The sequence below is a fragment of the Durio zibethinus genome, chromosome 21, assembly GCF_047325235.1.
Source record: "Durio zibethinus cultivar Kanyao isolate XHJ-2024 chromosome 21, ASM4732523v1, whole genome shotgun sequence".
In the NCBI taxonomy this organism is placed as follows: Eukaryota; Viridiplantae; Streptophyta; class Magnoliopsida; order Malvales; family Malvaceae; genus Durio; species Durio zibethinus.
Genome location: NC_143182.1, coordinates 7,723,966 through 7,751,552, shown reverse-complemented (window position 1 = coordinate 7,751,552; position 27,587 = coordinate 7,723,966). Strand labels below are relative to the sequence as shown.

General features: G+C 35.3%; 5 protein-coding genes and 1 pseudogene across 6 annotated transcripts; 2 read left to right on the top strand and 4 right to left on the bottom strand.

Moving 5' to 3' along the window:
* Positions 1-638: 638 nt before the first annotated feature.
* On the bottom strand, positions 639-5,126 carry LOC111305331 (uncharacterized). Its single transcript, XM_022902761.2, is given in 4 exon segments — positions 639-1,625; positions 1,742-2,956; positions 2,959-4,367; positions 4,369-5,126. Coding segments are annotated over 4 exon segments (3,708 nt in total). The 5' UTR covers positions 5,007-5,126; the 3' UTR covers positions 639-1,179.
* A 2,842-nt stretch (positions 5,127-7,968) lies between these two features.
* On the top strand, positions 7,969-13,474 carry LOC149512835 (protein PHOSPHATE STARVATION RESPONSE 1-like). Its single transcript, XM_089750863.1, has 4 exons — positions 7,969-8,117; positions 11,721-11,778; positions 12,506-12,575; positions 13,319-13,474. The coding sequence occupies exons 1-4, from the start codon at positions 8,075-8,077 to the stop codon at positions 13,472-13,474; spliced, it is 327 nt and encodes a 108-aa protein (XP_089606989.1). The 5' UTR covers positions 7,969-8,074.
* Positions 8,780-13,336, bottom strand: LOC149512836 (MDIS1-interacting receptor like kinase 2-like; annotated as a pseudogene). The gene is made up of 2 exons (XR_016331561.1): positions 9,295-13,336; positions 8,780-9,181 (listed from the first exon to the last, which is right to left on the bottom strand). The product of XR_016331561.1 is annotated as an MDIS1-interacting receptor like kinase 2-like (transcript).
* A 2,086-nt stretch (positions 13,475-15,560) lies between the features above and the next one.
* LOC149512834 (cellulose synthase A catalytic subunit 7 [UDP-forming]-like) lies at positions 15,561-21,079 on the top strand. Its single transcript, XM_089750804.1, has 4 exons — positions 15,561-15,664; positions 15,747-15,945; positions 16,085-16,188; positions 20,728-21,079. The coding sequence occupies exons 1-4, from the start codon at positions 15,617-15,619 to the stop codon at positions 20,869-20,871; spliced, it is 495 nt and encodes a 164-aa protein (XP_089606930.1). The 5' UTR covers positions 15,561-15,616; the 3' UTR covers positions 20,872-21,079.
* Positions 21,080-21,285: 206 nt separating this feature from the next.
* Positions 21,286-26,796, bottom strand: LOC149512833 (uncharacterized). Its single transcript, XM_089750805.1, has 3 exons — positions 24,718-26,796; positions 22,004-23,162; positions 21,286-21,887 (listed from the first exon to the last, which is right to left on the bottom strand). Exons 1-3 carry the CDS (start codon positions 25,960-25,962, stop codon positions 21,442-21,444), a joined length of 2,850 nt encoding a protein of 949 aa, XP_089606931.1. The 5' UTR covers positions 25,963-26,796; the 3' UTR covers positions 21,286-21,441.
* On the bottom strand, positions 25,974-26,826 carry LOC149512832 (uncharacterized). Its single transcript, XM_089750803.1, has one exon. The coding sequence runs from the start codon at positions 26,824-26,826 to the stop codon at positions 26,026-26,028; it is 801 nt and encodes a 266-aa protein (XP_089606929.1). The 3' UTR covers positions 25,974-26,025.
* Positions 26,827-27,587: the final 761 nt, after the last annotated feature.

Sequence of the window (27,587 nt, the reverse complement as noted above, 5' to 3'; positions counted from 1 at the left end):
TGACTCAAACCTCTCTGGTAAGCTGAGAAAAGCCTTTTCTACAATTCTTTTGTCTGACAGCTCCTCACCAAGTAATCTAATCTTGTTTACTATCTTCATGAGTCTGTCATTGTACTCCTTTAAATTTTCAGACTCTTTCATCTTTAAGACTTCAAACTCTCTTCTAAGATTCAACACTTGCATTTGTCTTGTCTTGTCACTGCCTTGAAACTCTTTCTTGAGCACATCCCAAGCTTGTTTTGCAGTTTCACAAGTCATGATTCTAATGAATATGTCATCAGAAACTGAAGACTCAATACAGCTTTTAGCCTTATACCTCTTTGCCTTTTTTTCACTATAATTTTTTATTTGAGTTACTGTTGGATTTGCAGGAAGTTGTGGTGGTTCCTTCTCATTTTCCACCACTTCCCACAAATCAAAAGCACTGAAATAAGTCTTCATTTTGACAGCCCATATCTGGTAGTTTTCACTAGAAAAAATAGGAGGTGGAGGTAAGGAGCAATTGCTTCAGGCCATTTAAGGTTGACAAAGGCTGGCTGAAAAGTGTTTGATGGCTTTTCACTTAATTTTTGGGACTCACAGATCCTCTAAGAACTTAAGGAATGCTCTGATACCAATTAAAGGATTTAGAGCAGAAAACAAGAGAAACTAATCTGTTACTTGAAGTAAATTGACTCATATGATCATGAGCTTCATTTCATTAATTTATAAGCTTCAAAAATACAAAAGTAGTTGGCCTAACAGCATGGGTCACCATGCACAGACCCATCATTTTACCTAGACTAATCTGCTGTCAGAAAGTTCCAGCAGAAATGCCATACTTAGTTACTTCAACCACTAACACACTACAAAGACACTCAAAATTTTATTGCAGTCATATGTCAAAAAAAATTTTTTCCTTGTTAGATTTTCATTTTAATTTTTTTTATTTTTTGATTCATCACTTTTACTCAGTAATTACTCAAACTGCACTTAGATAATTAAACCCGAAATTTGCACCCAAAGCAATAAGAATACCAACACCGGCCTAGGTTCAGCAACGGACACCTCTTCCAGCTATATGACTTTTGGATCTCAATCCAAATCCTAACATTCTCATTTACTGGCCGCTAACCCTTTAAAACACAGAAATAAACACACTAGTGCAACTTCTTAAGTGGCATATATAATAGAAGCCTCTTAACTCCCCATGGCACCAGGATTCGATTGGCACTCTGCCTCCTCCAAATTGAAACTTGCTTGCTTCTTCCGTACCTTTATGCTCTTTAGGCCAGCCAGCATGCTAATTGTTATCGTTCCCAATGGTTCATCCAGGCAAGCCTGGGTTCCTGCTGACAGTTCTTGTGCCACAAAATGCATGGGAGGTCGTGACTCTGGTGTAACACGAGCACAAGCTAAGCCCACAGCCACTACAAAAACAACATCCATTGCAATCTGTCCTGTCGGAGGTGGAAGTCGTTGGTCGAGCACATCCATTAGAAACAATTTTTTGTTGTTTGATGACAATGGTGTTGACAATGAACTCAAAAGCTCCCCTGGGTGCTTTCCCAGCATAAGCTCTAATGCCACCACTCCAAAGCTGTAAGTGTCACATTTTCCTGTGATTCGCATTGAGAATGCAAGCTCTAAAGAAAACAAAGTTAGTCACCTATTAAAGAAAATAAGGAAAAACAGAAGTCAAGAAAACTGGAGCGGCTAAAACATTATTCCGAAAAAAGAATTAATTAAGCAATTAACTAACCTGGCGCAGTGTAGCCATATGACCCAACAACTGTGGTCCAGTTGGATGAATTTGGGTTCAACAATCTGGCAACGCCAAAATCTGAGAGTTTTGGCTCAAAATCTGACTCGAGCAAAATGTTATTCAAAGATATGTCTCGGTGTATAATTGGTGGAGAACAGTCATGGTGCAAGTAAGCAATTGCATGTGCCAGTCCCTGCACAATTTTCAACCTTGTAGGCCAGCCCAGCGCCTCCTCAACCTCATATAACACGCTTCTCAAACTACCCTTCTCCACATATTCGTAGACCAGGTACATAAGCTCTGTACTAGAATAGAACCCGTATAACTTGACGATGCTTCGATGCCTAACTTTTATCATCATGCGAATCTCGGTCTCAAAAATCTGATTGGTGACTTGAATGTCCTCGGAGTCTGAGAAATTTAGTTTCTTAACTGCAACTACTTGACCCGAAGGCAATACTGCCCTGTAAACGCTTCCAAATCCTCCCTTTCCGATGCAGTACTTATCAGCAAAGCCTTCTGTGGCTTTTTCAATGTCACCAAATGAAAATTTTCCTTCTCTTTCCCAAATGGTTGACTCAGAAAATTCAGCCATTTTACTACCTTTAATCTCCTCATCGAGCATTTTGCTTTGAGGGAGATATATAAACACTCCAGCAGCTATTGTTGCTAGAATTAATATGCCGCTTACAGGGACAATGATGGCGATAAGAACATTCTTGTTGTTGGACTTGCTGCAAGGAGTTAATCCTTCAGCATCTCCACACAAACCTGCGTTTCCAACAAAAGCATTTCCAGAAGCATTTTGGAATACACCACCACTTGGAATCGGGCCTGTTAACTCATTGTAGGAGAAATCAAATGAACAGAGACTAATCATGGAGGACAATGAAGTCGGGATTCCGCCTGAGAGATCGTTATGTGAAACGTTTAGATTCTCCAATGATACAAGCTTCCCTAGGTGTTGAGGGATTGAGCCTGAGAGGGAATTGCTGCTGAGATCCAGCAAGTACTGCAAAACTGATAAGCTACCTAGCTCACGAGGAATTTCACCAGATAAATTGTTGTGACTCAAGTTCAAGCTCAATAACTTTTCGCAACTCTTAAGTTCCTCTGGTATATCTCCTATTAATTCGTTCCCCGATAGATCAAGGTACTCTAAACTCACTAAGTTTCCCATAATCTGAGGGATGTCACCAGTGAAATGATCCGGCTCAAATTGAGGTTGAACAACATGCTGAGATTTCCCAGTTCAAGAGGAATGTTCCCTGTCAACTCATTGGCTCCCAGGTTTAGAACGTGCAACCGGCTCAACTTCCCAAGCTCAGCGGGGATTTCACCAGAAATTCTGTTCCTGTCCATTTGTAGATTGGTGAGATTAGGGCATTCTCCCCACTCTGGTGAGATTTCACCTGTAAATTGATTGTCACTAAGAGAAATAAAGTCTAGATTAGGATGAACTCCAAATGCATTGGTGATGTGACCCGTAAATTGGTTCCCATCAAACCGGACTCTCTTTAGCCTTGTACAATTCCTCAAGCAAGCCGGCAACGACCCTGTGAAGTTGTTTCTATTTACCGTGAAATTTTCAAGAGCAAAACCACTGCACAATTCAGGCGGCAATTCTCCAGAGAAGCTGTTGTTGGTAAAGCTCACATAATTCAAATGAGGACTCTTCTTCCCAAAATCCCTAGGAATGCTACCCGAGAAATTATTGGTGAACAGGGAGAATGCTAATAGGTTGGTGAGACTAGAAATTGTGTCCGGTAATTCCCCATGCAAGAGGTTTGTGTTGACATCAAGAGACTGCAAGGATGTCATATTTCCAACCTCTGGTGGAATTGTGCCGTTAAGATTATTATAGAAAAGCTGTAAACCTTCAAGCTTTGAAAGACTCCATATAGTTGGAGGAATTGGACCCGTAAGCTGATTTCCAGAAAGGTCCAAAGTTCTCATGGAATTCAAGTTTCCAATCTCTGAAGGAATTGAGCCGGATAGTTTGTTATCATACAGAAAGAGGAAGTGGAGCTTTGACAATAGGCCTATTTCTGGTGGAATAAACCCCGTGAATAAATTGTTTTGTAGTTGCAAAGTAATCAAGTTGGTCCAATTAGAAATGAGAGATGGCGGGATCTCGCCGACAAGAGAATTTTCAGATAATCCCAAATCAGTTATTTTTGTGAGTTTTGACAATGACATAGGCAACTCTCCGCTCAGTTGATTCCCACTTATGGCCAAAATGGTGAGGTTAGTACAGGAACCAAGCTCGGATGGGATTGTAGAATTTAAGCCATTTGAGTGGATATCAAATTTCCTGAGCTTTCTTAGTTGGCCTAAAGAAGATGGAATCTCCCCTCCAAACGAATTGTGAAACAATTCAATAGCTTCAAGATTAGACATGGTTCCTATACTATCAGGAATTGAACCATTTAACAGATTGGTTCCTAGTTGAAGACCTATGAGTTTGGACAGCTTGGAAATGTTTGATGATAATGGTCCTTCAAAGGAATTACTAGAGAGATTGAGGTACTCAAGCTTGCTTAGATCGGAGTACAATGATTCTGGTATTGGACCAATCAAGCTATTCAGTGACAAGTCTAGGGAAGTAAGATTATGACAGTTGAGTAAATTGAGGGAATTCCAATTCAAGTTCATTGTAAGCTAAGCTGAGGTGTGTCAACAAAGGCATGGCCAAGAAATCGGACGAGTCAAAAGAAACAAAGAAGTTATATCCAAGGTCGAGGTACCTTACTTCTTGGAGATTGCTAACTTGAGGAGGAATGGTACCACTGAGATTGTTGTTGAACAGACTCAGATATTGAAGTTCTGTTAGACGACCTATCTCCGATGGTATGGTTCCTCCAAAAGAATTGTTGCTCAAGTCCAAGACAAGGAGTTTGGACAGAGAACCAATTTCGGACGGTATTGGCCCTGCCATAGTGTTATTCATGAGGTCAAAGCGCGTGAGATTGGCAAATGGAGTGAAATTGAATTGAGCAATGGAACCAGACATGTTTGCATTGGAAAGGCTGATTTCGGACACTGTTCCAGTGCCATCGCAGGTAATGGAAGTCCAGTTGCAGAGGTTGTTGAGATTGGAAAGGGACCAAGAATTGAGAGAAGGTGGCGAAAAAAGCAAGCTGTTCTTCCATAGGACGAGTGCTTCCGCTTGTGTTCTTGCTGAACATGAGATCTTCAATGGAAGTAAAGAAAGCAAAACAATGTGGAAGAGAGCAAGACAGGGATTTCTAAAAGTTGACATGCTTTAGTTGCTGAGAATTTAGTAATTTAAGTTTGGGGTTTAGTTTAGAACTTCAGATGATGAACTTTCTTATAGATAGGAGGAGAAGGGCATATATTTCCATGCCGTAAACATTCAATTTCCAAGTTTTCTTCTTGGTTGCCATAAATTGGTCTACCAGTGGTGCTATTTGATTGGGAAATTTGCCCTTTGCCACTCAATAAAAGCGTGTAGGCCACAGCACTGACCCAGTTGACGTTAAGGCATTGATTTTTAACATGCATGGATTACATTTTTAAAATTATAAGTACAAGAAGACTTACCATTATCATCAATTATTAGATTTATATAACATATATGATTAAATAATCAATTAATAAATTAAAATAAATTATAATATAAATTGACAATCAAACCCCCAAACAATATAATTTGAATATTAAAATATCAAATTTCTAAAATTTCCTCTTACCATTGAATAAGACCTCATTGGCCTATTCTTTTGGTCTTAATTCCATGTTCAACTATTTCCAAGCTACCCCACCTTTGTGCGTTTCCATTCACTTTTTCTGACAAAATGGAAGGGAGATTATATTAATCTGTAACAGGTATTAGCCAATTCTTAGGTATGCCTCACGTGAACTTTTACTTGTAAAGTACTCTAGATTTAGTTTCAACTATCATCAAGGGTGAGTTTTGTCAAAGTATTATTAAGTGTGAGTTTTATCTAATTACACGTTGATTTATTGGTTGTTGATTTGGTCTAATTGATTTACTGGTTGTTGATTTAATTTGATTATTGATTTCATTTTTATATATACTAAAAATATTTTATTATGATTATAATTTCTAAGCATACATTACATAGAGATTAAAAATATTGTATAATTATTTTATTTTTTCAATTTTTAATTTTTTTAATGGTATAATTAAAAAAATTCGTATTTAATACACTATTAGTAAAAATTTTTAATTTCACAAATAATGTTAAAAGATTAACACATATTCTATTTTTGTTTTTAATTCCACAAATAATTTAAAATTTTTATTGTCAATATATTAGATAATTTTTCATTAAAGATATACTTACTTTATCTCATTTTTGTCCATTTTTATATCCCAAAAGTATGTATATTTTTAAACATTTATTCTCTTACTTTTTTTTTAATATTTTAAAATTATTTTTTATTTTTTTTACTTTTCAACATTAAAATTTTGACACATCAATTTTATAAAAAAATTAAAATAAAAAAAGAGTAATAAATCGTCAAACTCTTTATGAATTACGTATTCAAATTCATGATTATCATGTGAATTTTATGATAAGAAATTTTCTTGAATAAAATTCTAGGACTGCATCTTTTAGAATTAGTAAAATAAATTTTCAAAAACAGGATAGACAATGGATTGCTTGTAAATTCATTTGATAATAACTCTATTACTCGTAAATTAAAAAAAAAAAACAGTGAAATAGTGTTTAGTATCATTTTTATAATCATTGTAATGATTTCATTTTTATGGTGATAAAATCATCAAAATAATTTAATTATAAGTAATTTTAAATTATCATATTTAATATAATATTATATATTACAAGCGATTTTAAATCATTGTATTACATGAAAAAATTGAATACAAAATATTCAAAATAATATTAAAAATTAATATTTATTAATGAACAATTTATAAAATAATAATCTATCATTTTATAAAAAACTACAATGTAATGAAAGTAATTTTAAAAAATTATTAAATAAATTCTTTGTTTTTTATAATTAATAAATATTTATTCAATTGTAACAAAAAAAATTTTAAAAATAAATGATCAAACAATTAATTTTTAAAAATTTATTCAATTTATATGTAGTCGAAGTTAGAATTTGGAAGTTACCGATTCGAAAAAAATTTATATTCATAATATTTTCTCCAACCAAATTAATAGTATGATAAAAATTTTAAGAATAGATTAAAATTTTTAAAAAATAAAATAAATAAAATAAAATCTTAATTATAAATAATAGCTCTATGTGATAACTAATATATACTAAAAAATAAGTGTTACTCAATTAATTCTGTTCATAAAATTAAAAAATTTTATTAACAATGTATTTCATAATTTTTGTAATTTCAATATTATATAACTAATAATGTTTTGATAATCTTAACCATTTATATCCAAAGGTATAATCAAGTAAAGGTATGGAAAGAATAATTCATTTCTCCACACTGAAGATTTGCTGATAAAGACAAATTGAAAGTAATCTATTCTCTTTATTGTCTAGGTAAACAGTCAAAAAAATTAATATTGAATATTATGATTAAATTTTTTCATCTTTGAAATGTGAATCAAATCATTGATCTTATCATCCAATAATTTAACATTAATTCACAATAAGATTTTTAAATTGCCACAAAACTTTCTCATACAAAATGCTTTCCACTAGTAAAATGCCAAAACTTTATTCATAATATTTAAATTTTCTGTAGATTAATATTTTAGTCAACAGAAAATTTAGTGGTAAGCACTTGACCAAGTAATTAAAGTTGCTTTTATTTTTTTTCCAACAATGTCCTTAGGTGCTACTCGGGTGGTCACCAACCAAGTTTAAAAAATCTTAATCAGCTTTCAATTTTCAAATTTCCATAACTGTTTTATTATTTTTAAATGAAATTTTACTAAGCTGGAGGAGGTTTCGTACTCCCTTGCACTTTCAATAAGTTGCGGTTGAATTTACACCCTGTCAATTGAATTTAAATGATAATTTTAATAATTTTTATTTAATATAAATTTTTTATTAAAATTTTTTTATTATAATAAATTTTATTTTTTTAATCTAATCAAAATTAATTTCATTATTTATCCAAATAAAGTCTTAAATTAATTTAAATTTTATTACATTTTTAATATGATATGATTGAATTTACTACATTAGAATTTTTAATTTAACCGTCCATCTAAGTAAAACTTAAAAAGGGCAATAAAACTAACAGTGTCCCTTAAAGGCCGAATGACTCGGTTTAAGTCATAGGGAAAGGCTCCGGAGTTTACAGTGCCACACCACTCAACATTAGGAACAAATTAATGTTTAATGAATGCTTCCATTTGTCTTCATTTGTTGTTACAGGCAAAAGGTTAGTAAACAATTGGAGGCTGGGTGGTATTTAACCCTTTAAAATGCTGTCTGTTTTCAATTTTTTTTAATGTGTTTGGTTTGCTTCATGGATTTCGAGAATTTGTGTTTTACTGTTGCTGTTCTAGTCTTGAGATTGTTTAGCTGTTTGGGGTTGTTCCTACGATTTTGGGATGGAATTGGATAAACGTTTTGGTTTTGTCTTTGTAAGGTGACTTTGTGCACAAGACATGTTTGTCAAAAAGTCTCCTAAATACCATTGTTTTGTTGGGACTTAAGAGCATTTAAGGTTTGTTTAGTGTCTGGGTCAATGATAGGGCATTGATAAATGATACGGAATATGGGGTGTGAGTCTCAAATCTCAATTTGTTATTAGGTGTGCTTCTGTTGACTCTTCCTCAAACATGAATCAAATCTCTTCCAACTTTAAAACAAACAAACAAACACATTTTGAACGTAATTGGACGAGTAAAGTTTAATTTGACTAGCAAAGAAGGGTTTAAAACAGAGTGAGCCACTGCTGCAGCTAGTTTCTTGTGGAAACTTGACAATCCAACTTATTACTGGATACAAACACAAAAAATGAAAAAAAAAAAAAATCATGTAATTTACGGCCCAACTCCATAGTGAAGAGAGATTTGGTTGGCCATTCCTCCCCCCCCCCCCCCCCCCCTAAACTGCAGCTTGCTCATTGGATTTACGTCATTCTACTTCTGATATCCAGTTAGCTTGCTAACAGGCATCTTTCCTAATGGCATACTAAGGCAAGCCTCTGTTCTTGCTGACAGTTCTTGTACCACAGAACGCATGGTGGGTCTTGACTCTGCCTTAACATTCATGCATTGCAAGCCCAAAGTGATTACAAAAAAAAACTTCCTCTGCTATTCGGCCAGTGGGAGTCGGGAGTCGTGGGTCTAGCACATGCTTCAAATTCTGATGACAAAGTTCATTCTGATGGGGGATTCAAGAGTTCCCCTGGATGCCTTCCCATCATAACCACTAATGCCACAACTCCAAAGCTGTAGACATCAGATTTATCTGTGAGCTGCATTGTGAATGCAAGCTCTAAACATTTAAGAAAAAAAAAATACATACATGTTAGCCTTCGTGTAAAGACCCAACAAATACAAGAGAAACCCGATACCAAAGCAGTAGAAAAAATTAAATTGTTAGCTTACCTGGAGCCATATAGCCATAAGTTCCAGCTACTGCCGACCAATTGGATGAACTTGGATCCAACAACCTTGCAGTACCAAAATCTGAGAGTTTTGGCTCAAATCCAGCTTCTAGCAAAACATTACTCAAAGATATGTCTCAGTGTATAATAGGTGGAGAGCAGTCATGATGCAAGTAAGCAATTGCATGAACCAATCCTTGTACAAGTTTCACCCTTGTTGCCCAGCCTAGCTCCACTTCCCCATCTGCTCCATACAATACACTTCTTATACTTCCTCTCTCCACATACTCTTAAACCAAGTACATACGCCCCCTATGAGAACGATGCCCATATAACTTGATGATATTTCTGTGCTTGACTTCTCTTAGCATACGAATTTCATTCTGAAAGCTTTGGCGATTGGTAACTAGAATGTCAATGGAGTCTGTGATATTGAGTTTTTTAACAGCAACTACTTGATCTGTAGGCAATAATGCTTTGTAAACACTTCCGGATCCCCCTTTCCAAATGCAGTACCTTTCATTGAAGTCCTCCGTGGCTTTCACATGGTCATCAAATTTATAATCTCTTCCTTTTATCCTTATCAACTCGGAACCTTCAAACTTACTACCTTCAGCTTCCTCATCCGGTTGATTGCTTAGGCGATGACATGCAAAAACTGCTGAGGCAATTGATGCTAATACGCCAAAGAAAGAAATAACTACATCAACAACCACCTTCACAGTATGCATTCTTGACATTTTTCTGCTTGAAATTGAATAACAAGGAGGTAATCCATCGACATTTCCTCACAAACCAGAGTTTCTAGCAAAGGCTTCTCCGGATGCATTTAGGAATGGGCTAGCAGTTGGAATTGAACATGTCAACTCATTATAGGAGAAATCAAATGAACTAAGACTTACCATTTGGAGTAAAGACGTAGGGATTTTACCAGAGAGATCTTTGGGTGAAACATTAAGATTCTCCAGTGAAATAAGTTTTCCCAACTCCGGAGGAATATTTCCTGAGAATGAATTGCTGCTGAGGTCCAATGACTACTGCAGAAGACTTAAGCTCCCTTGCTTACTTGGAATGTCACCAGATAAATTGTTGTGGGTCAAGTTCAGGCTCAATAACTTGTTACAGTTCCCAAGCGCTTCTGGTATTGTTCCTGTCAAGCTGTTCTCTGACAAATCTAAATATTGAAGCTCCATTAAATTACCTATACTCCGAGGGATCTGTCCTGATAGATGATTATGCTCAAATTGAGGTTTAACAACTGTCTTAAGGCTCCTACCTCTATAGGAATTTCCCCAGTCAACTCGTTTGAGCTCAGGGTTACCAACCTCAACTGAGTCAACTTTCCAAGCTCAGTTGGTATTTCACCAGAAATTCGATTCCTGTCCATTTGTCAACCAACTGGGAAGCGGTGAAATTGTGTAACTTCCAGCTCTCGTGAATTGCTTGCCAAATATCGTTAGGCTTATTTTTCCATCTGTTTGGTATTTTCAACTTGCAGGAGCCACTCCAAAGGCCGTTTTGAAGCTTATGCAAGTTGAAGGCTTGACCATTTATCATGTTAAAAGTCATTTGCAGCTACATACACTTCTCTTGTAATTATTAAATAATTTGCGTCTGTATGCGTGCTCAAAGGCACTGGTTAGATTATCCTTTTAACTGGAGATATCACTCTCTTAACTGTAGAGATACAGGACGGTTAGATACAGACCATAGTCATCAGAAGGTATCTGTCAAGCTCCCTTCCAGTTTCTTCCCTTTTCCTATTTGTGTTACTTCTCTGCAGGCACGCATCTAGTGCCTGTTTTGCTTTATTGGAAAATAATTTTTTGAAAGGGTGGTTCATTCCTTGATACTTGTTCCAATATTTTCTCTTAGTGACTTATGTTGGGTTTGAGGGGGATTGTTGAGAGCTATATAGTCCATCTTGTCATCATCAATGAAGTGATCATTTTTTTTTCTTCATTTGGTTTAATTGGTTCCAGGATCTTTAGCTGTCCGGTGAAAATGTATGATGCATGTCTATCATGCACTCAATAATCCGAGCCACCTATGCTGATGTATTAGAGATCATAGCAATGTATTTTGATGGATGGATTGTTGAGACTTGAGAGGTGTATGGTCCAACTTGTCGTCATTAATGAAGTGGAGATCAATTTTTCTTCATTTTCATAAACCAGTTCCAGAATCTTCAGCTGTGCAGTGAAAATTTTTTCTTCATTTGCTCATTTTTTTCCATCCTTAATTTATCCATGAAAGTGCTTATCTTTGTAGTTGGCATTGATGCTTTGTCATTTTCAGTTACTTCGTTTATTGGATCTTAACTGATTTAAGTGACTTATATTATGTATATTGGATCCCCAAAAATTCTCAATGTGAGATTGTGGGTGTCACTATGTGTCTAGCTGAAATAATGATTCTTGCTTGCAGGATCCTCAGGGAAAAAATTGACACCTATGGAAGAAATATCATCTCTGGACTTGAAAATGTAAGTAATTTCTAATGATTGTCAAGGATTGCTAATAATACTGTATGGTATGTTTATTTGTTTTTCTGGCTTAGAGGATTGCATTATATACATATTGTTTGAGCATCTGGTTTCACAATTTGCAGGCTTTCATAAATTCTGATTAGCGTACTTAGTAATTATCTGGAACTTTGTTGTTATAAATGAGTTGGATGCTGCCATTCCTAATGGTGAAATATCACCTTTTAAGAACATGTTTAGTGACACAAGGCAAGGGTCTTCTAAAATTTGCAGGAACTCTACTAATTGGAAAATAATTCATCTTCAAATCTTGCAAATCGTCTGCTAAACTCTTATATGGAAAATGCTGATCTGAAGCCATAAAAGGGATGGTTGATGGGTCCTGTTAGTTCATATTTCAGTTCCCTTAACTGTTGCTGGTTGTGCATCAAATCTTATGTGACGTTTAAGTTGTGGCACAAATAAGTTTGTCATGTGCTTAAAAAAAGAAATTTTTGCCATGAGCGTTCCTTGGTAATTCTATTTGGTGGGGAGATGAAGCAGCAAAATTTACAGTTTTTTTCTTATTTTGTTGTTGCATTTGCAAAGATTTGATTATAGAAGATTCCTAATGGAATCCCTAATGAGCAACATACGTAATATTCAAGGTCTAATGAAGCTTCACTGTGTTGATTTGCTTAATTTAGTTCATCGTATTAAATGAATTGTTCATTTTGAACTCGAACAGGGGTATGGGGATCACTGAAGCTTTGTGGTTACAGATGGAAGTCCAGAAGCGGCTGCATGAACAGCTTGAGGTATGATTTGTGTCCGAAAGGATTTTGGAGCATAAAAGCAGCATACTTCATACTTAAATAAATCCATCTTTAAATATGCCTAGGAATCAGAGAACAGAAAATCTTTTTTTCTCCTTATAACTAGTGGAAATTATGTTTCTGGTGTGCTCTCATTCAGATGCATGGCTTCAGAATTTAAACCTGGACAAACTGATTTTAATTGTTCGGGGAAGGTGGGAGCATCTGCTGGCTATTTGCACATTGAGGGGATATGATAACATAATCCTATTGGATTAAGGGCATTTAAAGAAACTGTTTTCTTTGGAACTCTTTTAACTTGGATATTATGCTAATTTAGGCATTTTAGACAAGGGTGTTGTTGTTGCTAAGATATCATATCACACATTTGTTGCTGTTGCATTCGATAAATCACTTTCTTTGTTGTAGTCTTTTTCAGCAACAAATTTGAGGGAATATATGTGCCTTGACTTGATTACTATCGGGCAATGAAATGTGCTTAATAGTTCTTAGAATGAAACTGTTTATCTGAAATATATTTAGTAGGATAGTGGCTTTTGCTGATTTAAAGTTAAAGACAGATTGGCTTAAACAGTGAACTATTTACTGTGTAATGCATCCATTATGCCTTGTGGAGGTCTGCACCATTATGGTCAACGTTCTGAACGAACCCATCACTCATTGATGTTTCAGTTTTTTCTCAGGTGTCTGTTGGTGTAATGTTTATATCTTTCCTTATTCTACAGATTCAAAGAAATTTACAGTTGCGAATAGAAGAAGGGAGGTACCTCCAAATGATGTTTGAGAAGCAAAAGTCAGGTTTAGACAAGCTGAAGGCGTCACCTTCTAATCCGGAGAATCCACTTGCTGCTTCAGATGCTACCAAAGAGACTCCTGCATAAAGTGAACTGGAAGCCTTCCAGATGGATCATGTAAATTCAGGAACTGACACTGTTAATGCCAAGTCCATGTTGGCGAGAAGTTCACAAGAAATGGGTGGAAAGCAAAAGGCACCTGAAAATGGTGATCTAGAGAAGGCTGAAATCTGTGTTTCTGAGTCGAGTTCACAACCCTCAAAGCGTCCAAGAATTGAAGAATGAGTTATAACGGCTTTGGACCGACTAGCATAAATATTTCGTGGATGATTTTAGTAGTAGGATAGACCAAGTTGAGATAAGTATAGAGCTTTTGAAGTTTTAAGGCCCTCTCCCCACCTTGTTATGTCCTTGTGGACAATTGCTTGAGCACTCTGATACTTAGTTCATAAAACAAAAGCTTATAAGAAGGTTGAGTTTGATTTTCCAGTTTCCAACCTCCTGAAGTGAAAATAAAGATGGAACATGAAGGTGCATTAAATACTGGTTGCACAAATAAATGAAGGTGTCCCAATTTTTAGGGAATATAGTTGTCTTAAATAAAACTCCTCCTAGATTTGTACATGGCTTTAATGACATCCTGCTTGGTACCCACCTGTCACCCCACAATATCCTATATGCTATATACATTGTATTTGTTAGTATTTCCATCTTCAGAAGGAAAATGACAACTTTTTTTCTGGTGTATCTGTGGATGTACATAAAATAATATAAATGACATTGACCCTTTGAATATTTCCAGTGTATATTATCCTGGAATGTTATTCAAGCTCTTCCTGCCGTTAATGTTTCTGATAGAAGTAGTGCTGGACTTGAGGATAATATATAATTAAGCCATATCAAACCAGCGGCGTGACTGAACTGGCCACCGTGATTAAATCTTTCCCAGGAAAAGGGTATTCCTCTGTTTCAATTTCAAGTAGGAATTATGATTATTTACCTAATACAATTGGTTTAACTATGGACGCAAGAACTAGTTCTCCTGTAAGAAAACTGACGAGATTAGAGTAGGTCCAAGTTTATATAGCAAGAAAAGAAAATTGGAAAAAAATTTTTCCTTTTAAAGTTAGTTGGCTTGCTAGTTTCTCCCAATTTATAAAATATATTAGCTATCCTTGATTGAATTGACATTAATTTTTGTAAATAACTAATACTTGTAATATTAATATCTCTTTCCCTTTTTGTCATTTTCTAAAGTTCTTATATTTCTCTTGTCGAGGGACCAATTTGCTTTGTAATTTTTAGATTTTGCTTAACGAAACATCTATACCAACTATCACGTGATCCACACGCACAGAAAAAGATGATGTTATATGCTTTTATCTTATATATTTATTTCTTAATCTATTTTTTATTTTAAAATTTAAGTAAAAATATTAAAATTTTTGTGTTATTTTAGAATTTAAAAAATTTATATATTATGTGTATAAAATAATTAATATATTAAATGAATATATACAACTTTTTCCTTATGATATCATTTTCTTCCCTCTCACCCACATAAAAATATATGCAACTGACGAGATTTTTCTTGCGATCTTCAAAAACATAAAAGAAACAAACAAACAAAAAATTACCATTCGCTCATTTATGTACCTTACAAGTCAACGATGTAATGCCTTCTTGAATTCGTTTCTTTTTCACCTGTACATTTAATAATGCAAGAATATATAATGTCTCATTTATTTCTAGAACAATATATTTTCTTATTTTATGAAAATATATATATCGTGGAAAAGAAAGCTTGGTTTTTTGGCATGGTGTGGTGTGGGGTACGTAACACATGCAAGAAATGCGTAAATATAATGTATAACTTTAACTAAAGTTTATTTGTCAGGGAGTAGTGTCAGCCTTTAGAGTTAAAGAGAGTTCAGACCGACGCCCTGCCTTTGAGTCGAAGCTAACTATTCAAAAACAAATGCTAGGCGTTTGGCACAGCTGAAACGAGCAAGCAAAGCAAATCGATCCCTCTTTCCGCTTCTTTAACGTCTCTTAGACTTAAACCTACGACTTCTCAACTCACAGTTTGGTCGTCACTCTCTCACGTTTCTCCCTTCCGCAGCACCCCCCCTTCCCTGATATTTCACTTTCCACCCCCACCTTCACCTTATAATACCCTCTTCTCCCCTTCTCTCCCCTCACATCTTATTTCTTTTTTCTTTGCTTGCCATGGCCTCAAGCACCATGGCTGGCTTTGATTCACTTGCCGTCCATGAAGTACTTTCTTAGTTTTTCCTTCTTCTTTTATTGTTTATCATTGTAATGTGTTTCTTATAATGAATGTGATGTGGGGTGGCAGAACCGGCCTCTAACCCGACAGTCTTCAGGAAAGATATGCAAAGTTTGTGGGGATGAGATTGGGCACAAAGAAGATGGAGAGTTTTTTGTGGCTTGTCATGTGTGTGGCTTCCCGGTTTGCCGGCCTTGTTATGAGTATGAAAGGAGTGAAGGAACCCAGAGCTGCCCTCAGTGCAACACTCGCAACAAGCGTAAAAAAGGTTAATTTGTTTGACTTTCAATTTTCATTTTGATCTCCATTATGTTTCTAATTTTCTTTTTTTTTTTTTTCCATTTTTGTAGACAAATTAGTTTGAACAGAACTAGCATGTTTCATTTGTCTTTTTCTTGGTCTCGCAGGTAGTGCAAGAGTTGCAGGAGATGAGGAAGACAACTCTGACCAAGATGATATTGATGATGAATTTCAGAATAAGAACCACAAGGATGATTCAGAATGGCAACATGTAAGTTCATTATATAGTAGATAGTTTCATATTGTAATCGTCTTCTATTGTACATCTTTGTCATGTTTGTAATCTTTGTCATGTTTCTTCATTTTTTTCCTTTGTTCTTCTGTGCTTTAGATCCTTCAATTGGTATCAAAGCTTCCATAATGTCTTGAATGGCCTATAAGCTACTGAAATTGAGGAAAAACCATCAAACACTTACTAGCTAGCTTATGTCAACCTCAAATGGCCTCAAGCAGCTACTTCTTACATTCACCTCTTATTTTTTCTGATAAGAATTATCAAATATAGGTTGCCAAAATGAAGTCTTATTTGAGTGCTTTTGAATTGTGAGAAGTGGTGAAAAATAAGAAGAAACCACCATAACTTTCTACAAATCTAATAATAACTTAAATGAAAAATTATAGTGAAAAAAAAGTAAAAAGGTACAAGACAAAAGCTATATTGAGTCATCAGTTTTTGATGACATATTCACAAGAATCATAATCTGTAATACTGCAAAACAAAAATGGGATATGCTAAATGAAGAATTCTAAGGCAGTGACAAGACGAGACAAATGCAAGTTTTGAATCTTAAAAGAGAGTTTAAAGTTTTAAAGATGAAAAAGTCTAAAAATTTAAAGGAGTACAATAACAAACTCATGAAGATAGCAAATAAGATTAGATTACTTGGTGAGGAGCTATCAAACAAAAGAATTGTGGAGATGTTTATTATCAGCTTGCTAAAGAGGTTGAGTCAAAAATTTTATCCTTTGAAGACCCCTAGGACCTGACTAAGATAACTTTAGTAGAGTTGTTCAATGCTTTGCCAGCTCAAGAGCAAAAAGGGCTATTAGACAATAGGATTTAATAGAAAGTGCTTTTGCAACGCCAGAGAGAGGCAAGATACAAATAGAAAGCAAAGGCATAAAATAAGGAAATCAAGAAACAAAGGTTCTAGGAATAATGGAAAGAAAAAAAATTTTTCACTTTGCTGTCATTGCAAAAAGATCACTCACTTAGGAAAATATTACTCGTATAGACCTGACATACAATGTAAATATTGTAAGTAGCTTGGTTAAATAGAAAAGGTATGTAAAAAAAAAAAAAAAAACTAGCCAAATCAACAAGCCAGAGATGTTGACAACCAACAACATCTAGAAGAGTAAGGTTTTGTTACAACTCGCTATGCACCTAGAACTTTCACAAATGCATGGCTCATTGACAGTGGATGCACATACCATATGGCTTCTTATATAACATGTTCAAAGAACTAGATAAGACTGTACCTCTAAAGTTAGAATCTGCAATGCTGATTTCATAGAAGTTAAAAAAAATAAGTAGTGGTTGTTGAGACACCAATAGGTACCAAACTCATTTCAAAAGTGCTATTTACGGCTAAAATAGATCAAAACCTATTAAATGTAGGATAATTGCTAGAAAATAACTACTCTTTAGTTTTCAAAGACAAGGCATGCATAATTCATGATACTACTAGCCATGAACTATTTACTGTTAACATGAAAGAAAAATGTTTTTTCTTAAATTGACATGAAGCAAACTCTTTTGCATATGTCAATTCACATGATGAATCTACTTTATGGCATAAAATGATGGGACAATTCAACTAAAAGCAAACTTCTCTGCATATGCCAATTCACATGATGAATTTACTTTATGGCATAAAATGATGGAATATTTCAACTATAATGCATTGAATTTTATGCATAAAAATGATCTTGCATTAAACATGCCCACTGTTGAAGTTTGTACTAGAGTGTGTGAAGTCTGTCAGCTAGAAAAATAAAGTAAGTTACCATTTGCAATCAATAAAGAATGAGAGGTAACTGAAAAACTACAAGTTGTTCATATTGATGTTTGTGGTCTATGAGACCCTTATTCTTGAATGGCAATAGATATTTCATTGCTTTTATAAATGATTTAATCAGAATTTGTTGGATTTACTTTATGAAACAAAAATCTGAACTTACAGTTGTATTTTGGAAGTTTTAGGCTTGGATTACGAATTAAAATGGCTACAAAATCAAGATCATAAGGTTAGACAATGGATTTAAGTACACATCTAATAGATTTAATGAATTTTGTGAAGTTGCAAGAATTGAACGTCAATTCATAGCAACTTACATTCCACAACAAAATGGAGTCAATGAAAAGAAGAATAAAACAGTCATAAAGATGGCGAGATGCATGCTATTTGAGAAGAATCTTTCCAATAAGTTTTAGGTAGAAGCAATTAATACCTCTATCTACTTGCTCAACAGGCTACACACAAAAGCTTTGAAGGAAAAAACATCATTCAAAGCTTGGTATGAAAGCAAACCATCAATGCAACATCTCAAAGTTTTTGGCAACATCTGTTATGTATTTGTTCCTAAAATCAAAAGGGACAAATTTGATTCAAAAATAGAACTCTGTATTTTTTTGGGCTATAACAACATCATTAAAAGCTATAGGACTTACAATCCACTTACAGGCAAGGTGATTGTAAGTAGGAATGTGACATTTAATGAGCAAGTTACCTGAAATTAGAAAAAGTTAAAAAGAGAATCAGTCAAGCAAACTGTTACAAATATGATAAGCTTCCAAGGTTAAGAATATTATATGTTTGAAAATGAAATCATTGATCATAAACCAGTGAAAAGAATTAGACCACTCATAGATATTTATCAAAGATCAAATTTTGCCATTCTTAAACCTGCAAGCTTTAAAGAAATTGTCAAAATTATAGAGTGGAAGAATGCAATGAAGAAGGACATTTAGATGATTGAGAATAATCAAACTTAGATGCTGGTTGATAGACCATGAAACAAAAAATCATTTGGTGTTAAATGGATCTTCGAAACAAAGTTGAATGTAGATGATTCCATCAATAAACTTAAAGCTAGATTGGTAGCTAAAGGCAACTCCCAATAACATGGTGTTGATTTTTAAAGATATTTGCTCTAGTTGCAAAGTTGGACACCATAAGGCTACTATTAGCCTTAGCAACTCAAAAAGTTAAAAAATATACCAATTTGATGTCAAATCTACCTTCTAGAATGGTCATCTTGAGGAAGAGATATACATTGAACAACCTAATGATTTTATTGCCAAGGGAGATGTAGACAAAGTCTATTTACTCAAGAAGGTTTTGTATGGATTAAAACAAGCTCCAAGAGCTTGGAATTCTAGACTTGATGATCATTTGTTAAAGTTAAGATTCAAGAAAAACCTTAGTAAAGCAACATTGTACATTAAGGTTTCTGACAATAATGATCTGTTGATTGTTTCTTTGTATGTTGATATTTTTTGATAACATGTAACAAATCAGCTATTGTGGGGGATTTTAAACACCAAATTCAAGAAGTTTTTTAGATGATAAATAAGGGAAAATGTCTTATTTTCTTGGAATAGAGATTCATTAAGACCACCAAGGAATCTTCATTTGTCAAAGAAAATATGCAAATGAAATCCTGGATAAGTTTAGGATAAAAAATTGTAAACCAATCAACACCCTTTTGGCTCAAAATGAAAACTCATTAAGGAAGATGGAGTTGACAAAGTTGATGGTTCTATTTATAAAAGCTTGATTGGTTGTTTATTGTATTTGACAGCAACAAGGCCAAACATCATGTATGATGTAAATTTACTCTCTAGGTTCATGCAAAATCCTAGTAAGTTGTATTTTAAGGTCGCAAAAAGAGTGTAAAACCAATGAACTTGGAATTTAGTTCAAGAAGATTAAAAGTTCAAGACTGGTTGGATTCACAAACAATGACTGGGCTAGCTCTCATAAAGACATGAAAGAACTTCAGGTTATGTGTTTTTCATTAGATCAAATGTGTTTAGCTTAGATTCAAAGAAACAATGAATTATAGCTCAATTGACAGCAAAAGTAGAATATATAGTTGTTGCAGCTACTGTTAATCAAGCAATTTGGCTAAATAAAATTTTGATGGATTTGAATCAAAAGCAAGATGATCCAACAAAAAATTTTTTTGATAATCAGTCAACAATTGCAATGGTTAAGAACCTTGTGTTTCATGAAAGAACTAAGCACATTAAGATCAAGTATTACTTTATTAGAGAAGTTAAAGTTAAGAATGAAATGAAGCTGGTGCATTACAAGTCAGGAGATTAAATTGAAGATATTTGAACCAAGGCTTACCAAAGGCAATGTTTGAAACATTAAGAAAAAGTCTTGGTGTTTCCAGTAGAAATGGTAATGAAGAGTGTCAATGGTTGAAGCAAGTAGGTATGGCATCTCTATTGCAACTTTTACAACTTGCTCTGCATTTTATCACTTTAGGTAATATGATGGATTTGTGTATGGAGATCCATACTGTTAGGCAAACAATTTTTGTAGTAGTTAAACAAATTTTTGTATTTTAATATCTATAAATTAATGAAATGAAGCTCATGATGAGAGTGAACCAATTGACTGCAATTACCATATTAGTTTCTTCAATTTTTCCTTTGTTCTTCCTCTGCTCTAGATCCTTCAAATTAATAATGTTTATGGTTCATGGGGTCCCTTGGGGTCCCTTGTTCGGCAAGCTATTCTTCGCCTTCCGGGTTATTCTGCACTTCTATCCTTTCCTCAAAGGTTTGATGGGAAGGCAAAACGGGGACTCCAACCATTGTTGTGCTGTGGTCTATACTTCTAGCATCAATTTTCTCACTGGTCTGGGTTCGGATTGATCCTTTCTTGCCCAAGCAAACAGGTCCAGTTCTCAAACAATGTGGAGTGGATTGTTGATCATGCCTTTCTGGTCCTTACAATCTCATTATTTCTTTTTTGCTGTATGCCACTATTGATAGCTTTGATTCTCCAAATGTTTTAAACTTTTTTGAAGGGATTTATATTTGTATATATAGTCTCTCTTTACTTGGTAATTCAAGAAAGAGCATTAATGATTACTTATTTCATATATTATACAATAAGATACTCAAAATTTTATTGCAGTCATATGTCAAAAAAAAATTTTTCCTTGTTAGATTTTCATTTTATTTTATTTTATTTTTTGATTCATCACTTTTACTCAGTAATTACTCAAACTGCACTTAGATAATTAAACCCAAAATTTGCACCCAAAGCAATAAGAATACCAACACCGGCCTAGGTTCAGCAACGGACACCTCTTCCAGCTATATGACTTTTGGATCTCAATCCAAATCCTAACATTCTCATTTACTGGCCGCTAACCTTCTAAAACACAGAAATAATCACACTAGTGCAACTTCTTAAGTGGCATATATAATAGAAGCCTCTTAACTCCCCATGGCACCAGGATTTAATTGGCACTCTGCCTCCTCCAAATTGAAACTTGCTTGCTTCTTCCGTACCTTTATGCTCTTTAGGCCAGCCAGCATGCTAATTGTTATCGTTCCCAATGGTTCATCCAGGCAAGCCTGGGTTCCTGCTGACAGTTCTTGTGCCACAAAATGCATGGGAGGTCGTGACTCTGGTGTAACACGAGCACAAGCTAAGCCCACAGCCACTACAAAAACAACATCCATTGCAATTTGTCCTGTCGGAGGTGGAAGTCGTTGGTCGAGCACATCCATTAGAAACAATTTTTTGTTGTTTGATGACAATGGTGTTGACAATGAACTCAAAAGCTCCCCTGGGTGCTTTCCCAGCATAAGCTCTAATGCCACCACTCCAAAGCTGTAAGTGTCACATTTTCCTGTGATTCGCATTGAGAATGCAAGCTCTAAAGAAAACAAAGTTAGTCACCTATTAAAGAAAATAAGGAAAAACAAAAGTCAAGAAAACTGGAGCGGCTAAAACATTATTCCGAAAAAAGAATTAATTAAGCAATTAACTAACCTGGCGCAGTGTAGCCATATGACCCAACAACTGTGGTCCAGTTGGATGAATTTGGGTTCAACAATCTGGCAACGCCAAAATCTGAGAGTTTTGGCTCAAAATCTGACTCGAGCAAAATGTTATTCAAAGATATGTCTCGGTGTATAATTGGTGGAGAACAGTCATGGTGCAAGTAAGCAATTGCATGTGCCAGTCCCTGCACAATTTTCAACCTTGTAGGCCAGCCCAGCGCCTCCTCAACCTCATATAACACGCTTCTCAAACTACCCTTCTCCACATATTCGTAGACCAGGTACATAAGCTCTTTACTAGAATAGAACTCGTATAACTTGACGATGCTTCGATGCCTAACTTTTATCATCATGCGAATCTCGGTCTCAAAAATCTGATTGGTGACTTGAATGCCCTCAGAGTCTGACAAATTTAGTTTCTTAACTGCAACTACTTGACCTGAAGGCAATACTGCCCTGTAAACGCTTCCAAATCCTCCCTTTCCGATGCAGTACTTATCAGCAAAGCCTTCTGTGGCTTTTTCAATGTCACCAAATGAAAATTTTCCTTCTCTTTCCCAAATGGTTGACTCAGAAAATTCAGCCATTTTACTACCTTTAATCTCCTCATCGAGCATTTTGCTTTGAGGGAGATATATAAACACTCCAGCAGCTATTGTTGCTAGAATTAATATGCCGCTTACAGGGACAATGATGGCGATAAGAACATTCTTGTTGTTGGACTTGCTGCAAGGAGTTAATCCTTCAGCATCTCCACACAAACCTGCGTTTCCAACAAAAGCATTTCCAGAAGCATTTTGGAATACACCACCACTTGGAATCGGGCCTGTTAACTCATTGTGGGAGAAATCAAATGAACAGAGACTAATCATGGAGGACAATGAAGTCGGGATTCCGCCTGAGAGATCGTTATGTGAAACGTTTAGATTCTCCAATGATACAAGCTTCCCTAGGTGTTGAGGGATTGAGCCTGAGAGGGAATTGCTGCTGAGATCCAGCAAGTACTGCAAAACTGATAAGCTACCTAGCTCACGAGGAATTTCACCAGATAAATTGTTGTGACTCAAGTTCAAGCTCAATAACTTTTCGCAACTCTTAAGTTCCTTTGGTATATCTCCTATCAATTCGTTCCCCGATAGATCAAGGCAGGGATTTAAATTACGGTAACGGTCACGTTTTCGATTGCATCACGTTTATCACGATTGCGGATATAACGGAGACCTTCGCGGTCATTGCGACTATTGCGATCGTGAATTTTTTAAAATTTTGCTCAACTTACTATAAAATATAATAATTTTAATTATTAATCATAAAACCTCTCATTTTATGATTTTTAAAATAATTTATATCATATCATGTGTTTTATTTATTTTAAAAAAATATTTATAGTAAAATATTCATATTTAAAAAATAACAAGAGATAAATAAACATGTAAAAAATAAATAATCATAACGAATAATATATTTAATTATTTAATTACCGTACTCATCAAATTATTATCGAACTATATTATGCATAAATCAAATAATAAGTGATTAGACGTTCATAAATTAAGTAAGAGCATTATTATTTATGAGTTAAGAGAATTGTTTTTTACGAACTTACAATAAATTAAACTTGCCAGCCTTCATGTTGTGAGCAATTTTCAACAATAATAGCTTCAAGTCTACTTCCTCTGCCTTTTGACTAAATTGTATAGACCCACACAACTTTTCATCCCTTCACCTTGCATTCAATAAAATTTTTTCTTCAAATCTTAATCCTCATCCCCATCTCTCAGTTCTTTTTTTATTTGATATGTGGTATCTGCTTGCTTCCGTCAACCTCAAATCTCACTCTCATCTCTTGTCTCTCATTTTAAGTCTCAATAACTCTTGTCTCCTTCTACCAATGTCTCATAATCCAATCTAATCCTAAACATACAAAATCACAACAAATTTAGAAATTAATAAAAAAGGTAATTTGAGTGTTGAATTAATTGTTTACCTTAAATTGCATGTACTTGATTTTGATTGAAGTTAAATTTGAGAGAATTAATATTTTTAAAAGTTTAAGTTTTGTAATTTTTTTTTTTTGAATTTGTAAATTGATGTTTATTTTTTTTCTTGTTGATTTTATTTTAAGTCTTTAAACAGAAGCAATTTAGCATCCTCGACTTTGTTTCCCATTAGTGTGAAAATGCTACGGGCAGCTCGTCATTCTGTGGCTTAGATGTCAGTGTGTTTCAAATTCTTTTAAGCATTGATTGACCACAGCAATGGAATCTTCAGTGCCTTCATAGTAATCTTCTTATTCTTATTCTAAGCTCTTCCCCACTCCTCTCCGGCATGTGGATGTTCGTTCACCCGGCTATTCAATAAGCAGGAAGATCAAGGTGCAGATTTAATGCCTCGATCATTTCCTGAACTGGAAGTCACATCAAAAGGTAAAAAAAACCTCACCTCCCAGCAGTGAATATTAACGAATTGCCTGCACCAGAATGTTGAAGCGATTTTTTTTTTTTTTGAATGAAAATAGGAATAGCGGCAATAGCGGACCGCTATTGCCGCTATTCAGCGTTACACCGCAATTCGTTCGATATAGATGAGATTCAAGTTCTCTTCCGTTTTTTCTCTAATAGCGGTGGCGGACAGTGACGCGACCGCGAAATAGCGGACGCTACACCGCTATCCGACCGCAATTTGAATCTCTGGATCAAGGTACTCTAAACTCACTAAGTTTCCCATAATCTGAGGGATGTCACCAGTGAGATGATTCCGGCTCAAATTGAGGTTGAACAACATGCTGAGATTTCCCAGTTCAAGAGGAATGTTCCCTGTCAACTCATTGGCTCCCAGGCTTAGAACGTGCAACCGGCTCAACTTCCGAAGCTCAGCGGGGATTTCACCAGAAATTCTGTTCCTGTCCATTTGTAGATTGGTGAGATTAGGGCATTCTCCCCACTCCGGTGAGATTTCACCTGTAAATTGATTGTCACTAAGAGAAATAAAGTCCAGATAAGGATGAACTCCAAATGCATTGGTGATGTGACCCGTAAATTGGTTCCCATCAAACCGGACTCTCTTTAGCCTTGAACAATTCCTGAAGCAAGCTGGCAATGACCCTGTGAAGTTGTTTCTATTTACCGTGAAATTTTCAAGAGCAAAACCACTGCACAATTCAGGCGGCAATTCTCCAAAAAAGCTGTTGTTGGAAAAGCTCACATAAGTCAAATGAGGACTATTCTTCCCAAAATCCCTAGGAATGCTAACCGAGAAATTATTGGTGAACACGGAGAATGCTATAAGGTTGGTGAGGTTAGAAATTGTGTCCGGTAATTTCCCATGCAAGAGGTTTATGCTGACATCAAGAGACTGCAAGGATGTAATATTTCCAACCTCTGGTGGAATTGTACCGTTAAGATAATTATAGAAAAGCTGTAAAACTTCAAGGTTTGAAAGAGTCCATATGGTTGGAGGAATTGGACCCGTAAGCTGATTTCCAGAAAGGTCCAAAGTTATCATGGAATTCAAGTTTCCAATCTCTGAAGGAATTGAGCCAGAGAGTTTATTGTTATAGAGAAAGAGGAATTGGAGCTTTGACAATAGGCCTATTTCTGGTGGAATAGACCCCGTGAATAAATTGTTTTGAAGTTGCAAAGTGGACAAGTAGGTCCAATTAGAAATGAGAGATGGTGGGATCTCTCCGACCAGAGAATTTTCGGAAAAAACCAAATCAGTTATTTTTGTGAGTTGTGACAATGACATAGGCAACTCTCCACTCAGTAGATTCGCAGCTAATACCAAAAAGGTGAGGTTAGTACAGGAACCAAGCTCCGACGGGATCGTAGAATTTAAGCCATTTGAGTGGAGATCAAGTTTCTTGAGCATTCTTAGTTGGCCTAAAGATGATGGAATCTTCCCTTCAAACGAATTTTGAAACAATTCAATAGTTTCAACATTAGACATGGTTCCTATACTGTCAGGAATTGAACCATTTAACAGATTGGTTCCTAGTCGAAGACCTATGAGTTAGGACAGCTTGGAAATGTTTGATGATAATGGTCCTTCAAACGAATTACTAGAGAGATTGAGATACTCAAGCTTGCTCTGATTGGAGTACAATGATTCAGGTATTGGACCAGTCAACCTATTCAGTGACAAGTCCAGGAAAGTTAGATTATGGCAGTTGAGTATAAATTGAGGAAATTCTAATTCAAGTTCATTGAAAGCTAAGCTGAGGTGTGTCAACAAAGGCATGGCCAAGAAATCGGACGAGTCAGAAGAAACAAAGAAGTTATATCCAAGGTCGAGGTACCTTACTTCTTGGAGGTTGCTAACTTGAGGAGGAATGGTACCAGAGAGATTGTTGTTGGACAGACTCAGATATTGAAGCTCCGTTAGAAGACCTATCTCCGATTGTATGGTTCCTCCAAAAGAATTGTTGCTCAAGTCCAAGACACGGAGTTTGGACAGAGAAACAATTTCGGACGGTATTGGCCCTGCCATAGTGTTATTCATGAGGTCAAAGCGCGTGAGATTGGCAAATGGAGTGAAATTGAATTGAGCAATGGAACCAGACATGTTTGCATTGGAAAGGCTGATTTCGGACACTGTTCCAGTGCCATCGCAGGTAATGGAAGTCCAGTTGCAGAGGTTGTTGAGATTGGAAAGGGACCAAGAATTGAGAGAAGGTGGCGAAAAAAGCAAGCTGTTCTTCCATAGGACGAGTGCTTCCGCTTGTGTTCTTGCTGAACATGAGATCTTCAATGGAAGTAAAGAAAGCAAAACAATATGGAAGAGAACAAGACAGGGATTTCTAAAAGTTGACATGCTTTAGTTGCTGAGAATTTAGTAATTTAAGTTTGGGGTTTAGTTTAGAACTTCAGATGATGAACTTTCTTATAGATAGGAGGAGAAGGGCATATATTTCCATGCCGTAAACATTCAATTTCCAAGTCTTCTTCTTGGTTGCCATAAATTGGTCTACCAGTGGTGCTATTTGATTGGGAAATTTGCCCTTTGCCACTCAATAAAAGCGTGTAGGCCACAGCACTGACCCAGTTGACGTTAAGGCATTGATTTTTAACATGCATGGATTACATTTTTAAAATTATAAGTACAAGAAGACTTACCATTATCATCAATTATTAGATTTATATAACATATATGATTAAATAATCAATTAATAAATTAAAATAAATTATAATATAATTTGACAATCAAACCCCCAAACAATATAATTTGAATATTAAAATATCAAATTTCTAAAATTTCCTCTTACCATTGAATAATTCATTGGCCTATTCTTTTGGTCTTAATTCCATGTTCAACTATTTCCAAGCTACCCTACCTTTGTGCGTTTCCAGTCAGTTTCTCCGCCAAAATGGAAGGGAGATTATATTAATCTGTAACAGGTATTAGCCAATTCTTAGGTATGCCTCACGTGAACTTTTACTTGTAAAGTACTCTAGATTTAGTTTCAACTATCATCAACTATCATCAACTATCATCAAGTGTGAGTTTTGTCTAATTACACGTTGATTTATTGGTTGTTGATTTGGTCTAATTACTTATTGATTTACTGGTTGTTG